Source organism: Myotis brandtii, unplaced genomic scaffold (assembly GCF_000412655.1).
Source record: "Myotis brandtii unplaced genomic scaffold, ASM41265v1 scaffold2497, whole genome shotgun sequence".
In the NCBI taxonomy this organism is placed as follows: Eukaryota; Metazoa; Chordata; class Mammalia; order Chiroptera; family Vespertilionidae; genus Myotis; species Myotis brandtii.
In genome coordinates this window covers 1-16,979 of record NW_005359465.1, presented here as the reverse complement: position 1 = coordinate 16,979, position 16,979 = coordinate 1, and the positions used below count along the sequence as shown (strand labels likewise).

The 16,979-nt window shown below is 53.7% G+C and overlaps 2 protein-coding genes across 2 annotated transcripts; both read right to left on the bottom strand.

The window, feature by feature from the left end:
* Positions 1 to 1,149: 1,149 nt before the first annotated feature.
* On the bottom strand, positions 1,150 to 5,982 carry LOC102253382 (leukocyte immunoglobulin-like receptor subfamily B member 3). Its single transcript, XM_014540630.1, has 5 exons — positions 5,685 to 5,982; positions 3,440 to 3,556; positions 2,902 to 2,954; positions 1,984 to 2,145; positions 1,150 to 1,905 (listed from the first exon to the last, which is right to left on the bottom strand). Exons 1-5 carry the CDS (start codon positions 5,980 to 5,982, stop codon positions 1,762 to 1,764), a joined length of 774 nt encoding a protein of 257 aa, XP_014396116.1. The 3' UTR covers positions 1,150 to 1,761.
* Positions 5,983 to 6,255: 273 nt separating this feature from the next.
* Positions 6,256 to 16,740, bottom strand: LOC106726303 (leukocyte immunoglobulin-like receptor subfamily A member 6; the record flags this gene model as incomplete). Its single annotated transcript, XM_014540629.1, has 7 exons — positions 6,256 to 6,566; positions 6,802 to 7,107; positions 7,261 to 7,548; positions 9,285 to 9,587; positions 9,732 to 10,016; positions 10,177 to 10,208; positions 16,623 to 16,740. Coding segments are annotated over 7 exons (1,643 nt in total), but the record flags the coding sequence as incomplete, so codon positions are not given.
* Between the last annotated feature and the right edge of the window lie 239 nt (positions 16,741 to 16,979).

The following is a 16,979-nucleotide window of genomic DNA, read 5'->3' as shown; positions in this document are numbered from 1 at the left end:
CCCCGCCCCCTCCCCATGTCCCTCCCCTGGCCTTCCCCCTCCTTCCCTCAGTCACCAGTCCCTTGTCTTCAATCTCTCATCTCCACAGACAACGGGTCAACCTGATGACTCTAATCCACAGCCAGAGACAAAATCTGGGCCGGGCCATCTGGTTGACCCCATCACTCGAAGTCCTACTGCCATAGGAGACTAAGTCCGGGCCAGCTATCTGGTTGACCCCGTCTCTCACAGTCCCCACTGCTGCCCGAGACTAAGTTCAGGCCGACTATCTGGTAGACCCATCTCTCATAATCCTTACCGAGACAAAGTCTGGCCCGGCCATCTGGTTGACCAGAGCTACTGCGCAACCATCAGTCCCTGTGGCCCCCCTGTGGAGGCTGTTTTGGGAGTGCTGGTCAACCGGGCTCATAGAAGGGAGAGGAAAAAATGGGGAGGAGGGAGCCGGCCCTCGGCCCCCCTGGGAAAGGGGCCTCGTCCGCCGCCACCCACCCCCATTTCCCCGTTTCAGCCCGGGACGAAGGTCCTTGCAGGGTCTTGCGAAGAGGCAATGGTCCCTGTGCCAGGCGCGAAAGGAAGGAATGGACGCCATTGCCGCCATTGGCTCCATGAGCGGTTTCTCCCCCATCCCCCTTCCTTCTCTGGACAGCCCGCCGAGAGGCAGACCCCTTGGGAAGGAGAGAGGCCAGAGGCCAGGAGCGAAACAAACCCTTGTATCAGAGGGCTGACTAGGAGTTTTGCTGTGCTGTATCGGGGGTGAGGAAGACATAGGTTTGCTTCTCCTTGGTCTGAAATGCAATTGGTTTTTAGATATTAATGATGTATCCAATGACATTGGGTACATTCTTTTCAAATTAGAATAATAGATCTTTATACTATTTTAGATTTTGTGTGTGTGTGTGTTTATGTGTGTGTCCATGTATATGTCCATGTGTGTGTGTATGTTGGTGTGTATGGCCATGTGTGCCCATGTATATGTCCGTGTATGTTTGTGTATATGTCCATGTATATTTTGATTTCAGAGAGGAAAGGAGAGGGAGAGAGAGAGAGAAACATCAATGATGAGAGAGAATCACCAATCAGCTGCCTCCTGCAAGCTTCCCACTGGAGATCACGCCTGCAACCCAGGCACGTGCCCTTGACCAGAATTGAACTCAAGTCCACAGGCCAATGCTGTATCCACTGAGCCAAACCGGCTAGGGCTGCAGGAAAGTTTTAATTAGAGATTCAATGTATTTAACATACATGATACTTCAGGTTCATATTTCACACACATGAGTGAAATTATACGGCTCTTGTACTTTTCTTTCTGACTTTCTTCACTTAGCGTGATACTCTGCAGATCCATCCATGTTGTGGTAATGGCAGTATTTCATGTTTTATGGCTGAGAAACATTCTGTTTGTATAGTTACCACATCTTTATCCCATTATCAGTTCAAGGACATTTATGTTGTTTCTATGTTCCATTCCATAGGTTTGATGTATGATATTTACATTGTCATTCATTTAAAACATTCTTTCACTTCTGTTTTGTTCTAAATTCACACATTGATTATTGAGAAGTCTTGCTTTGATTCCAAAAAGTAGGCATATTGCTTATAGAACAAAGTGACTCCCAGAGGGTGCCAGGAACTGCCGGGGGAGCAGGTCTGGTCTCCAGACAGGCTAGGGTCACTAGCTGAGTGTCCATGGGGAAGTACCTATGCTTTCTGGGGTCCCTGCAGGCCCCCTCCCTGGAGCGTGTGGTCTGGGTCCTTCCTGGGCTAGTGGATGGCTAGAGCAGCGTACAAGCTGGGCTCTTCTGGGGGCTCCTCTGATGGGGAGGAAGGGGGTGCACTTGTCTGCCGTCTAAGGGCCAAGAGGTTCAGCTGGGCATAGGTCACATCCTGGGGGTCATCAGGTGCAGCCTGGAGCAGGGGGAGAGAGAGGGATGACACCTGGTTGGGGTTGGGGAAACCTGGAGGTCTGCAGAGAATCGGACTCACCAGACTGTCCACCTGTCTGTCCTCTTCTGCTTGTCTGCCCTTTGTGTCCAGCAATTCCTCCGACAGGGAGTAAGGAGAGGTGGCCATTCCCTGCCTGGGTGTTGGTGTTGAGTGGTTCACCTGGGCGTACGTCACTCCCTGGGGGTCTTCATCCTGCCCATTCTGCTGGAGACAGTGCCTCCTGTCATGTATCCTCATGTTGTCAGAGAAATCACTTACACGTTAAATAGATCAGGTCCCTCTTCTAATGGAATCTACAGGGCATTCCTAAGACTTGGGGCATCTGGATGCTTCTGTGATTCTGACTCTTATCCTAATGTGCTCTCTCTTGCTCTCCTGGCTCCAGCCTCATGGTCCATCCTCCTGAAGAAGCATGTCCTGCCTCAGGAACATTGGACCCGCTCTTTCCCCGTCCCCCCGCCATGCATTCTATACCCTCCTCTTGCTTTATGTTCCTTCACAGCTCTTTACTCTCTGGGACACTGTCTGCTTGTTTGCATATTGTCTCCCTCGCCCACAGGTGAGCTCGAGGCGTGTGGAGACAGTGTGGCTCAGGGCTGCACCATGGCCCATAATGGAGCCGGTAACTATTGAGCCCATCACATGTGCTGGGTGAATGAATGAAGGGGATCCTGGGGACCTGTGGGTGAGTCACTCATTCCTGCCTCCTCCTGAGACCTGGGGCTGCTCAAGGTCAGAAAGAGGATGAGGGGCTAGCAAAGGGGGCCAGGTAGGAGAGGCCATGAGGTCACAAGGAAACCAGGAGGAATGAGTCACAGCAGGACGACCTGGGTGCCCAGAGGGGAGGTCAGTGTGGACGCTGCTGAGAAGCAGGTGAGGTGGGGACAGGGAAGGGTCCATTGGATTAAACTGGCAACAGAAGGTCCTCGGTGGCCTGGACAGGAGCAGGGGTCTCACCCAAGGATCCAGCTCCACGCTCTTTCCAGGCTGCGGGTCCTTCATGGCAGCATCTGCTGGGGCAGAACAGGGGGGTGTTTCCTTGCAGGTCCCTGAGATCTCAGGGCTGCAGACCCTGCCTGCTCCCAGATGGGCCATTAACCCAGGGTGAGGTGAATCGCCACGTCACACAGTTCGCATCTGAGTCCTTCCCACCCTGACCTACACCGTCCCAGCCTAACCCTCGCCATCCCCTCCCGAAATCCCTGTGCCCCCTCCCCCAGGACAGCTGTCTCTTCCTCTCACAGAGGGGCTCCTGCTGGGCTGCAGCTGGGGGAGGAGACAGGAGAGTTAGGGGCAGGAGGAGTCAAGGTCAGTGAAAGCCTGGGGCCTTTGGGACAGGCCGATGCTCTATTGACTGAGCCAAACAAGCTGGGCTCCACATTTCCTGATTTGAGGTTCTGGAGAAATCCACTCAGCTGACCTTCTCCAGCTGTTTGGTTTTCCTGTGGCAGGTGCTCTGAGCTCCCCTCCTGTGACCCAGGTCACCCCTACTCACCTGATGTACTGCCTTTGCTCTGACGCCGGAAGCGGAGGAAGAGGAAGAGAAGGAGGGAGAGCAGCAGGATGAGGGCCACCGAGACCCCAATCAGAATGATCAGTTTCCATTCGAGATCTTGAACACAAGTGATGTCATGAATGAGCCAATGACGTAATAAATGAGCACCTACTGTGTGTGAGGCACATGCTGGGGTCTGTCATTCATCTCTTCTAACTTCAAAATAGACATGCGTCAGGGATTGCTCATCCCACTACTCATTTCACTGAGGCTCAGAGAAGCTAATCAGAAGCCCCAGGTCACCCAGCCTGGATGGGGCAGGGCTGGAACTGGAACCTGGGACAGGGGGATCCCTTGTGTGTTTTTTTTACTGTTATTATTGTTTTAATTCTCACCCAAGGATATTTTTTCCATTGATCTTTAGAGAGATTGGAAGTCAGGGAGGAGGGGGAGAAAGAGAGAGAAAGAGAGAGAGAGAGAGAGAGAGAGAGAGACATTGATGTGAGAGAGACAAACTGACTGGTTGCCTCCTGCTTGTGCCCTGACCAAGTTCGGGGATCAAGTCTGCAACTAAGGTATGTGCCCTTGACCAGGGACCAAACCTGCAACCCTATAATCCGAGGGCTGATGCTCTAAACGACAGAGCAAAACTGGTCAAGGCATTATTACTATTATTGTTATTATTATCACTACATGCCCGATGCATGAAATTGGTGCAAAGTGCTAAGCACTCACAGCACTAGCTTCGTCTGGAAGGTCATCCAGAAGGATGTCCAGATGGTCGTTCTACTGTTTGGCCTAATTAGCTCTTTATTATATAGGATTATTATTATTATCCATGCTGTCCCTGGACCTGCAGGTAGACCCACCCCTCTCCATCCCAGCCCACATCCCTGTCCCACTCTGCCGCCTAAACCCCCCGCCCCATAGTGGGGCCTGTGCACGTGGGGCGCCTCCGGGAAGGGCAGGAGGGAGGGCTGGGTCCTTCCTGAGCTCTAACCAGGGCCGGGCTGTGTGCTGAGGGCCTTTCCTTTGGGGGAGGTGGGGACCTGACCCACAGCCCATGGACCAGGACTCGGAGGAACAGACGTGTCTAGGCGGGAAGGAGCAGAGCTGGGATTTGAACCAGGGCAGAGGCTGCTTCTCCTGACTCCACGGCTGCTCTTTGGAAGGCTGTGGAGGAGACTCAGACCCACCTGAGTTTCCCAACACACACACACACACACACACACACACACACACACACACACACACACGTCCGCGCGCGCGCACACACGCACACACACGCACGCACACACATGCACGCACACAGGCACACACAAACACACAAGGGAGGCACACGCATAAACAAACACACACACAATACACACACATGCACACACATTCGCAGGCAGACAAACACATGGAGGCACACACATAAACAAACATGCACACACACACATAGGCACAGACACACAGAGACAGGCACACATACACACAGACACATAGACATGTGCACACACACACACACACAAACACACACACACTTGCACACATAGTGTCCTAGCAGCCTTTGGAGAACTTGGTCCCAGTGAGAAGGAGGAACATTCCTCAGGCCATTAACCAGGAAGTGGCTGAGCCAAGACCAACACTGAGCTCCTTCCACCCACCACCTCCCAGACCCTCACTTAGTCCTCTGTGGGCCTGACTTCCCGTTGGGGGACCAATCCTCAGAGGCTCCTCAATCAGGATGGGAGGTGAGGGGTGGGGGCTGCTCCTCCCCTGGTGGTCCCCCAGCATCTCCCTCTGCCATGACCACCCACCTGTCAGTCTCAGAGTCCTGGTGCCCCGAGCATCTCCGCCCCCCCAATTACATGGGAGACAGGCCAGGCCCCAGCAGGGGGTCCTGCTCTCTCTGGGGATATGGCCTCTGCTGGTCACACTCCTGTCTTGGTCTCTCTGGCTGAGGCCACAGGACTGGAGACTGGAGGGTAGGACTGGGCGACTCTGGCCTTTCTCCTTCTGGTCAGCCCCATCCTCGCCAGCCTCCCTCTTCCCACGGGAGCATGTCTGGGTTTCAGTGATGAGGATGAGGATGAGGCAGGGATGGGAGCGGCTCTGGCTTTTCTCATCCCTCTGGGAGATGAGAGTTTCCTCTGGGTGGCCCTCCACCGGGTACTCCCTCAACCCATTGCAGCCCAAGGTCCCCTGGGGACAGGGCCCTGAACTCACCTGAGGACACCGGGGTGGGTCTGGGGCGCCTCACCTGAGACCACCAGCTCCAGGGGGTCACTGGGGTGTGAGAGCAGGTAGGGGGAGGTGCTGTGTGAGCCATAGCACCTGTAGGTCCCCTGGTGGCCTGAGGTCACAGGACTGAGGGTGAAGGTGGCCTGAGAGGGTGCATACGTGTCCTGCAGATGAAGGTTCTGGGGAGGGTCCAGTGACCCCTCCCTGTGCAGGTGGAAGGTGTCAAACCAGATCTCAGCCTCACACTGCAGGGTCACGGTCACTCCCCTGTCCACTGAGGGTCCTGGATGTGCTGAGAGGGAGGGTTTCCTGTACATTCCTGGGGAGAGGAAGGTTGTGATGTGTAGAGAGCCACCCCTCCCCTCATGCCCTTGACCCTGAGCTGAGGGACCTTGTCCTTCTCCAGAGACTCTGTGACCCCCTCTCAGCTCCTGTAAGTCCCCCTGGAGGCCTGTCTTTTATCTCCATGACCTCACCGTCTTTCTTCTTCCCTCCCCTAGGCCTCTGCCCAGCTCAGCCTCTGCTCCAGGGCCCTCTCCTGGACCCCATCATCCTCAGGTGACCCTGGGCCCAGAGCCCTGAGCAGACCCTCAGGACAGGGGCAGGGCTGGCTCCCCTCCTGCCACCAGAATGTCCAGGGGGGCACTGGGGGCCGACCACACAGAGGAGAGGCTGTGTCCACTGTAGCATCTGTAGCTGCCCCCGTCGGTGGGGGTCACATGGTCCAGGGGGAAGTGGGGGCTGTGCTGCCCATTGAGGCGCTGGGGGTGTGTGAGCCCCTCGTCCTTGGTCAGAGCGAATGTGTCAAAGCCGGCCTCCGCGTGGCACCGGAGGGTCAGGCTGTGTCCAGGCAGCACCAGCGAGCCTGGCTGGGCCAAGAGGGCGGGCTCCCTGTGCACACCTGGGACGAGGGACAGTGGCAGGCTATGGAGGAGACTCAGACACAAACACACAACGGAGGCACACGCATAAACACACACACACAATACACACACACATGCACACACATTCACAGGCACACAAACATCAAGAGGCCAGTGTCACTAACCCCTTGACCTTAGGGCCCCAATGGATACACAGCACCATCATTTTGGGCCCAGGAAACACACGGGGTTGCACCAGGGCCCGTCCCTCACCTGTGACCTCGATGTGCAGAGGGGCACTGGGCTGTGACCACACGTTGGGATAGAAGCTGGAAGAACCATAGCATCTGTAGGTCCCTCCATGGGAGGGGCTCACGGGGCCCAGAGGGAAGATGGCTTGCCACATCCGAGCATGGATACTCCATTTTGCTTTCATACGTTGAGGCGGGTCAGCCCCTCCCTCCTTCAGCAGATGGAAATGGCCCGATGTGATGTTAGAGCTACAGGACAGGGACACGTTCCCTCCTGAGGCCACCACAGGACTTGGCTGGGCTGAGAGGGAGGGTGCACCGCTCACTCCTGAGGGAGGAGAAAGGGTCTGTGTTAAAGGGACCATTACCCTCATGCCCCAGGTGTGTTCTGTGAGGGGTGGGGTCCCCTGAGGCCACACTGTACTCCCTCTGCCTGTGACCTGGAGCCCATAGTGGGGAGGGGACCCGGTGTCTCCCTTACCTGTCACCACCAGGAGCAGGGGGTCACTCAGCTCTGAGAGTATGTCCCCAGTGCTGTAATATGCACACTGGTACAGCCCTGCGAGGGATTGGGTTGTGGCTTCAATTAGGAAATTGGCCTTGTTGCTGGAGTTCTGTGGGATTCTCGTATCGAAGGGCTCAGAGCCCCTCTCTTTATACAGAACGTAGGCACTAGCCTGCAGAGACCCCTGACACCAGATGGTCACGGGGCTCCCCTTGGTGACGATGGGTCCTGGGTCAGCCCAGATGGAGGGTTTGGGGACGTCTCCTGGAAAGGAATCAGACATGAAAGGTCCTGGGGAGCCCTCATCCCCTCATGATGTCATGAATGAGCCAAGGATGCCATTTAATGAGCACCTACTCTGTGTGAGGCACATGCTGCGGTCCGTCAGTCATGTCCTCTCACCTCATGCCCCAGGGATTGCTGACCCCACCACCCACTTCAATGAGGCTTAAAGAGGTTAACCAAATGCTCCAGGTCACCCTGCCTGCACGGGGCAGGGCTGGTACTGGAACCCAGGACTGTGGGTTCCTTGTGCTGTCCTCACAATGCCTCCCAGGGGGACACTAGCTTCGTGTTCTGGGCTCCTCCTGTGCAGGGGCCTGTCCACGTCTCATCTGGAGCTGAGATTCCTTCCTCATTACCCGCCCCCAGCACAGCAGGGACAGGGGGGGCAGGGTGTGGGTTGGATTCTGAGTCTCTTCCAGATCCATCCCCACCCACAGGGGTCTGAAGCCCCTCTTAGGAAGGTCAGGCTGAGCTGGGCTGGGGGCTCTGCCTTCCTGAGCTCTGTGAGGCCCTTATGTCACCTCATCTCCCAGCAGCCTGTGAGCAGGATGGGACCAGGGATGAGCAGACAAGAACCCAACACTCAGAGGAGAGAAGGGACCTCCCAGCCCCACAGCAGGAGCAGCAGAGCCAGGAGCTGAGCCAGGGCTGATCCATCCTGTTCCCTCCTCTGAGCTGAACCTGAGCTGAGGGGTGGGACTGGGTGCCCAGACCCTTTTCCTGCCTGTCCCTCCCTGTACAGTGTCACCGTCACTGAGACAGAGGGGACAGGCCCCATAACATCACGTCCTGGGGGCTTCCCTGTGAGGCCCCTCTCCCAGGAGGTCAGGGCCAGAATCCACAGGAAATCTCAGCTCTGGACAAGGATTCTCTCCTTTTACAGTTGGAGACACTGAGGCCTAGGCGGGGGTGGGGTGGTGAGTCCAAGGTAGAGACTTCAGAGGTTCCAGAACCATCACATGGCTCAGCCCCTGTCCCCATGGAGGCACCTACCACCTCCCCACAAACACCCACACTTGAGGAGGTCAGGGCCAGAATCCACAGGAAATCTCAGCTCTGGACAAGGATTCTCTCCTTTTACAGTTGGAGACACTGAGGCCTAGGCGGGGGTGGGGTGGTGAGTCCAAGGTAGAGACTTCAGAGGTTCCAGAACCATCACATGGCTCAGCCCCTGTCCCCATGGAGGCACCTACCACCTCCCCACAAACACCCACACTTGCCCCTCTGTGGCCTGACTCCCTGGGGGGGGGGGGAGACTGATACTCAGAGCCCCTGGGGTCCTTGGTTCCCTGAAATCTGTCCCCAGCTCTTAGCAGCCTTAGGACACAGCCTGCCCTTAGTGCATGGGGGGCATTAGGCCCTCAGACTCAGAACTGCACAGAGGAGCTGTCTCCCTCTGAGCAGAGAGCACGCTCTGGATGGGGTCCTAGGGCCCCTGGGTTCTGAGAAGGACAGCAAGAGGGGGAGAGTCAGGGGTTGACCCTGGCCTCCCCCTCCACAGAGTCCTCACTAAGTCCCTCCCACTGCCCACCTGTCACCTTCTGGATCAGGTGAAGGGGAGGGGTGCTGAGGGGGGGGGAGGGAGAGGGTTCTATTAGGGTCTGACCTCCTATGAGTGACCATCCCTAGAGCCCCTCCCTCCCTTTCAGGCCATTATTCTTCTGGGGACAGGACCCTGAGGTGACAGCTCAGCAGACAGGGTCAAGGACCCTCACCTGGAACCAGGAGCACCAGGTCATCACTGGGGTGTGAGCACACCTGGGGTCTGTCCCTGTAACAGCCATAGCATCTGAACGTCCACCTGTGGCTGGGGGTCACGGGGCCCACAGGGAACAGGGCCTGGGACTTCCCACTGGGCTGTTGCTGTGAGTCCAGGGTCCAGGAGAGCCTGTGATCTCCTTCCTTAGTCAGAAGGAACCTGCCAAATCCCTGCCGTGATCCACACTGGAGGGTCACATTCTGTCCTGAGGTCATGACAGGGCTGGGAAGAGCTGAGAGGCTGGGTTTCCTGTAGGATCCTAGGAGAGGAGGAGGCAGGGTGTTAAATGGGCTCACACCCTCTTGCGTCCCCCAGGGCTGGGCTGTGAGAGGGAGACACCCTGAGAGCAGACCCCCTTCCTGAGGGCAGAGCCTGAGGCTGGGACCCCTGAGTGTCCTCTCACCTGTCACCACCAGCTCCAGGGGGTCACTGCGCTCTGACCAGCCAGTGGGACTGTGATAGTAACAACGATATATCCCTGCATGACGCTCTGTCATGTGTGTGATGAAGAAGTTGGCCTTGTCCCCAGGCTCCTGTGGATTCCGTGTTTTCCATGGTGCTTGGTTTCCCTCTTTTCCTAGATGGTACTCCTCAGCCCCTGGGGTCCCCTGACAGGTGATGGTCATGGGGCTCCCCTGGGGGATCACAGGGCCTGGCTCAGCCCAGAGGGTGGGCTTGGGGAGGGGCCCTGGAAGGAATCAGAGGTTGGGTCACAGGCCATTCCCACCCCTGGTCCCAGCTCTCAGTGCCCGATAACCCCCGTCAGTGAGAAAGGTCCTGCCCCTTGTGCCTGGGGGTGGCCCTTGTCCCCAGTTAGAAGTGGGGCCTGGGACACCTGGGTGACTCACCTGCCTGCACTGGGGTCCTGAGGCCCACACTCAGCCCTGGAAGAGAGTCCCTGTGAGAGATTTGCCCTGAACCCTGAGCAGCCCCCTCCTCCCCATGAGCCTCCTGGGTCCTGGGGTCCTGACACCAGTGTTCCACTCCTCCTCCCATCTCACCGAGGCAGAGCAGGGCCCTGAGGGTGGGGGTCATGTTGTCTTCTTCAGAGACCTCAGTTGAGCAGATGGAGGAGGCACGGGGCCAGCGGGATTGATAGACAGAAGCACAGGTGGCGGTCACTTGGAGTCCGGCCCTGCCTTTCACCAGTTTGTCAAGTCAGCAGCCTATAGGCGAGGGCACAGCCTCTCTAGCAGCCTTGCTCTCATTTCCATGGTGAAGCAGGAAATAGACCCGGAGCCTCCTGAGATGCCCCTTGCAGGTGAAGTGACCCAGGGCACATCCTTCCCTGTCAGAGCCTCCCCCACGGGGTCTCCTTCCTCCTCAGCCCGTCCATCAGCACCACCCTGTGGTCCTCACCATGGACAGTGCCACGAGGGCCTGGAGAAGCTTCAGGAAGACGTGGGTCCCTGTGGCCTGCAGAGCTCAGATCAGCAGGGACACACTCACCCTCCAACTGTGCAGCTCAGGGCGATGTCCCTGTGACAGTGAGCACAGAGGGAAATGCAGGGAAATAAGGGAAGGAAACAGGTCCCTTCTGTGGCCCCAGAATCTGGGTTTTCTTTCTATCAGGTGTTTCTTCATGAACTTCCCTTTTTCTCAACCACAGCCCCCAGCCCCTCCCCCCTGGGAACAACCTCAGTGTCATTTACCCCCTCAGGGCCCCTCGTTCCTTGGGCAGAGCTGTCCCCCAGGGACCATGGCTTGTCCTAGACATTAAGAACCTGTCATTTGGTCTAGAGCTTTGATTTGCTGATAAAAAATTTTCTTAATTAAATATTTGTGTCCCACCTGCTACTGGTGTGAACTGAGCAGTAATGTCTGAATCAGGTGGTTTTTTTGCATTTCTTTTTTTACAAGAGAACATCCACTGTAATTTATTTACTTTTCAATGATTTTATCTCCTGGAGGGTTACAAGATTACACGGATACCGTGTCCAATGGACTTAGCAGGACGGTTGCTCTGGAATTTGGCACGAACCCTCCACTGTCTCCATGAGCACGAATTCCCTCTCCCCAGGTGACTGTGGATTTGTGCCCTTTGCCACCAGGAGTCACTGTGTTGCTCTCTGCTTTGAACACAGAGCACATCAGTAACCCCGACAGAGTTCAGTTTCATCTCTTGTGCACACACCTTCAGGTTTAAGGACAGCTGTGAGCTCCCTCTGGTCCCAGAGACCCTGCCTGCAACCGGCAGAGCTGGTCTGAACCACAGCTTCCACACATATTTGTGTTCATAGGAGTCCTGCTCCCAGCGGGCCCCATATCCAGCGGCAGGAGTGCCACTCATACTTTTCTTCTTCCTTTTTTCCCCCAACAAGTTTGAAAAAAATACATACATATTTCTTTATTGATTTCAGAGAGGAAGGAAGAGGGAGAGAGGAACATCAATGATGAGAGAGAATGACTGATTGGCTGCACCCTGAATGCACCACATGGGAGATCAAACCCCAAACCTGGGCATGTGCCCTGACCAAGAATCAAACCTTCACCTCCTAGTTCATATAATGATGCACAACTACTGAGCTATGCCAGCTGGCTCATACTTATGTAAAAACTCCATTGTCCATTAGGTGTGTGACCTTCACCCTCAACGTACAATCTCTTGAGTCTCAGTTTCTTCTCATGCAGCACGTTGTCAAGAACACAACTCCTTAGAGTGGTTGTGGGGTCGGTGCCGCGGGGACCTGGAGGGAGCCATCCTGGTTTATTTCCACACCTGACTAAGCCCTGTGAGGAGAGCCCTGAGTGGTGTTGTTCAGAACTCCACAAGAATTGGATGCTATACCCATGTACAAATCCCCATCTTCTCCTGATGCTGAGAAAGGCTATGCACACTGTTTCTGAACCATGTGGCCATCCTCAATGCCAAAAAGGGAAGTGGAAGTTCCCCAGATGGAGAGGGAAGCAGAACAGATGACAGGGGCCAAAGTTGAGTGGCTACTGTGCCTGGGTGCAGCCAGAAGTCATCAGTGTGGTTTCCCACCTCTGTGTGGACAAGAGAGGGATCCAGGGTGGCCACACACAGGGACGGGAAAGGATTCAAGGTGAAAGTTGGAGCAGGTTTGCCCCTCCATATGCTTTGGATACAGGCACTGGGGTCTCTCTATCCATGGACCCAGCCCATGGTCAGCACCGAGCCACACCCCCTGTGTGTGAGTGAAACGAATTCAATCTATTCTAGCCAGGTGTGGGTGTCTGTCCAGGGGTGAGTGTGAGGCTCTCCTTTGCAGTGGGCCCTGCTGGGCACATCACAGTCAGATGCTTACTTAGGGAGAGAGGACAGCATGGGGCAGGGCAGATCCAATTCTCCACCTCTTTGCGTCCTGAACATCAGGACAGGCCTGGGAGGGACTCTCTGGAGAAGCAGGAACATGGGAGGGGAGCGTCCAATAGGAATGGACATGATGGGAAATCCCAGATGGTGAGAGGAAGGAAGGGCTTGTCTTTCATGATCATGCTCCTTTCTCCCCACCCCACCTCTGCCTGCCTGTCCTTCCTTCTCTTCCCCTGCAGGATGGGGGCACCATGGCTGTGCTGGCCCAGCTCTCCTGGACACAGTCATCAGGTGGGACCCCTTCATGTAGAAATTGCTACAGACAGGGTGGTGCGGGCCATCCCTGAGGGTACTGGCTGTTGATGCTGCTGATTTCCTGAACATATCAGGCCCCCAGATCTGACACTGGGAAAGGTTTGGGACAGCTGTCCTCAAACTACAACCCGCGGGCCACATGCAGAGCGCCGAAAACATTTATCCGGCCCGCCGGGTGTTTTTGCCGCCGCAGTGTGCATAGGAATTTGTTCATAGTTTTTTTTTTTTTAACTATAGTACGGCCCTCCAACGGTCTGAGGGACAGTGAACTGGCCCCCTGTTTAAAAAGTTTGAGGACCTCTGGTTTGGGATTTCGCTGTCCCAGAAGGCAAAGTTGTCCTGAGCAAATGGGAATTGTTCATTGCTCTGTGCCTTGTGCATGTACCCAGAATGCATTGCAGGTGTCTCTGAGGAACTTGAACCAGGCTGTTCCTCCACCAAGACTTCACCACACCCATAGTCCCTTGCTGGACACTGGGCCCTCTGCAACGGGGTCCCGTGGGCTGTAAAATCTGAAGACAAGGCCAGACATGGTGCCATTTTTGATCATTTTAAGCCCTGTATGTGGATTTCTGCCTGTGATAAAGGGCAACCAAAGACGCTCACCTCTAAGCTGCCTGTGGCTGCCCTTGGAAGTGTTTGGGAGCTGAGTGGTGCTGGCCCTGGTGCGATGCTCACGGGTTGAATCTGCAGGTGCCATGTGCTTGGTAAAGGGCACATTGGAGCAACCACCTGTGCCCATGTCCTGGCCTCCAGCCTTGTGCCTCCTGCTAAGAGGGTTGGATCTGACATGGCCACAGGGTCAGGAAGAGGATGACATCATCCTGGAAACTGATAAGGACATGGATGAGTTTGTGTCTGGATTAAAAGTTTGTTGTCCTAACCGGTTTGGCTCAGTGGATAGAGGGTCAGCCTGCGGACTCAAGGGTCCCAGGTTCGATTCTGGTCAAGGGCATGTACCTTGGTTGCGGGCACATCCTCGGTGGGGAGTGTGCAGGAAGCCGCTGGTCGATGTTTCTCTCATCAATGTTTCTAGCTCTCTGTTCCTCTCCCTTCCTCTCTGTAAGAAATCAATAAAATATTTTTTTTAAAAATGCTTTAAAAAAAAGTTTGTGAGATCTTTCTATCTTCTACCTGACTAGCCTACCTATGGGTGCTACGTGACCCTGTGGGAAGCTTTCAGAGGATATGTTTGCCTTGGCTTTTCACTAAGTCAATGAGAAGAAAATAATGGGCATTGATCATCACATTTTTACTCCTGAGATGCTTCTACCACCAGTAGGACCCGTGTACAAAAGTGTCATAGGATCCAGTCCTGCTACAGATTTCTCTGCTATTAAGGAGCTAGATGCCCTGAACAATGACACCATTGACCTAAAGAGGGACAAGAGTAATGTGCAAGAGGATCTTAATGAGAAGTGTTAACGTAAAAAAAACCACTGAAACCTGTAAAGATATTTTGTGAGTTTATTTGAGCCAAATTGTCAACATATGCCCGGAAGCAGAACCTCAATGAATTGAGATAATGCTCTGGAGAATGGCGGGGTTACATTTGTATTTATACATTGCAATCAAAGGAGAGAGGTAGGTAGGTTGATACAGACAATAGTGTGGTGAAGGCCTGGGAAGGGCAGGTGTAGAGTGGAGAGGGTCAGTGGAGAAAAAAGGGGACATCTGTAATACTTTCAACAATAAAGATACATTTTTTAAAAAGGAAATTGGAGCAGCAGCCCCACAGCATCCTTGTAAAAGGTGGTACAGATTATTGCAGCCTCAGCGCAGGCAGCAGAGAACCAGCCAACCGGCATGCACACCGAAGGCCAGAGCAGCCTGGAGTCTGAGCAAGAACTGCTCCTGACATGCTGCCTCCTGGTGTGACTGATGGGGAAGGAGTGGGGACTGATGGGAATGAAGGGATGGCTGATGGGAATGGAGGGGTGAATGATGGGAATGGAGTGATGCCTGATGGGAATGGAAGGACGGCTGATGGGAATGGAGTGATGGCTGATGGGAATAGAGTGGCGACCACAGCTGCCAATGAAAAATTTGTTCTGAATGTAACAGTGACAGACACTCTAAAGAAGATCCTTTGACTGTAGAATCAAGGTCACTGGCAGATCCAGGTGCAGATACAGACTTGGATTTGTCTCCAATTTGATTTTCTTGTTGGCAGTGATCCTTTCAAGGATGATCCTTTTGGGGAAATTGGTCTATTTGGAGGTGATTCTTCAAGGGGTCAGATCTATGTACATCTGACAGCTTTCTCAGGCGATCTTCTTCTAACGCTGTGGCCAGGTCTGGTGTTGAGCCTTTCAATGCAGCTGGCTTTAGCAGTGACCTTTTGTTAGAAACACTGGGGCACAGTGACCCTATTGCTCCTGGTGGATCGGATGTTTTGCAGCTACTGATTTGGATACAGACCCATTTACCAATATTAACAATGGTGGTAACTATTCCTATTGGAAATGCATGCATAACTTCTAAACTGATGTAAATGTACAAAACAAATAAATCTGAGTCAATTTAAAATCTATATCTATGTAATCTGATCTCATTGTTGTGTAGACTGAGTGAGTTAATAGAGGTAATACATTTAGAACAGTGCCTGTCACACCATAAGCACTCAAAAACATTAGTTGATGTTATCATGATTCTTAAAATCTTGTTATACCAAGGGGACCCATTCTTAAAAATAAATCATTACAATTAAAAAAGAAACTGTTCTGGAAATACTTTAAAAAGCTACTTAAAACGAACCTTATGCATTACTTGAATAAAATGATGGCAACAATTCAAATTTACTTATTTATTATCAAAATATGATGACGTCTGCCCAAGATAGCAGAGGAACTAAAGGAAGTACTGAAATCCTCCCATGGCCACAGTGAAATCACAACTAAACTGTAGTGCAACCAGCATTCAGAATCACCTGGAATCTAGGTGAACAGAAGGTCCCAGGTAAGGATACAAAGAAGCCACATGGAGGTGGTAGGAGGGTGGAGATGTGCAATGGGCTGGACCACATGAAGCAGGTATCAGGACTTTTTTTGTTCATTTATGTTGTTCTTCTTGGTTTAAAAATAATCCCACAAGTCAGCCAGTGTGACTCAGTGGTTGAACATCGACCTATGAACCAGGAGGTCACTGGTTTGAATCCTGGTCAGGGCACATGCCTGGGTGTGGGCTCCATTCCCAAAAGGGGGCGTGCAGGAGGCAGCTGATGTTTTTCTCTCCTCAGTGTTTGTATCTCTCTATCCCTCTCCCTTCCTCTCTCTCTAAAATCAATAAAAACATAGTTAAAAAAGGAAAAACAAAATAAAAAGACAACCCCAGGGTTATGAAGATACCACATTTTGTTGGGATGGATGTGGCCCAGCATGAAGGCATGTACAGATGTGAACCCAAACCAGCCATGTGGGACAGACCCTCACATCACAGGGTGAGAACAGAAGGGCAGTGAAGGAGAGTGAGCGAGGACAGGGAGGGAGGTAGAGCACCCCAGCTGGATGGAGGGGGCGTCCTCTGCAGGGACATGGCCCACATTCTCTTGCATGTTCGCCTACCACATCTTCTTCCCTGGACGTTCTCTGCAGACAGTTTCCTCAACTATCGTCCATATTCTCTTTCAGCACCTCCTGGGGTCATCAGATGGGCTCCAAGGCTCCCCCACTCTGAACGGTGCATTGCTGCCTCTGTGTTCACATCCTCGCTGCATTGAGGGTCCCTCTGGTGTCGTTTCGAGCCTGAAACAGCAGCACCCCGAGCACCACCAGGACCAAGCCAGCCACGCCCATCCGGATGAGGTTCTCCACTGTGTAGTCTTGGGGATGGGAAAGTAAGAATTGTGGGTAAAGAATTCTCAGAGGTCAGGGCAGACCCAAACCTCTGGCATTCTGGTGTCTTCCCTGGGCTCCCACCTCCCTTTCACATCAGCATCCCAGTGATGTCTGAACCAGCACCTGCTCTGAGCCACCATGTAAGAGCTGTGCCCAAGAACTGAGGGTTCGTGAAGATATGATCAAAATTCAGAAATAACTAAGAGCTGTGTGTTCTGTGTTC

Bases quoted from the DNA above. Each gene is read 5' to 3' on its own strand.
- LOC102253382 (XM_014540630.1), bottom strand. From the start codon at position 5,982: ATGTACAGGAAACCCTCCCTCTCAGCACATCCAGGACCCTCAGTGGAC. The intron at 3,557-5,684 runs GTGAGGCGCCCC...CTTGTGTTCAAG, and splicing joins CCTGGAGCTGGTGGTCTCAG to ATCTCGAATGGAAACTGATC. The intron at 1,906-1,983 runs GTGAGTCCGATT...CCCCTGCTCCAG, and splicing joins ACAGACAGGTGGACAGTCTG to GCTGCACCTGATGACCCCCA.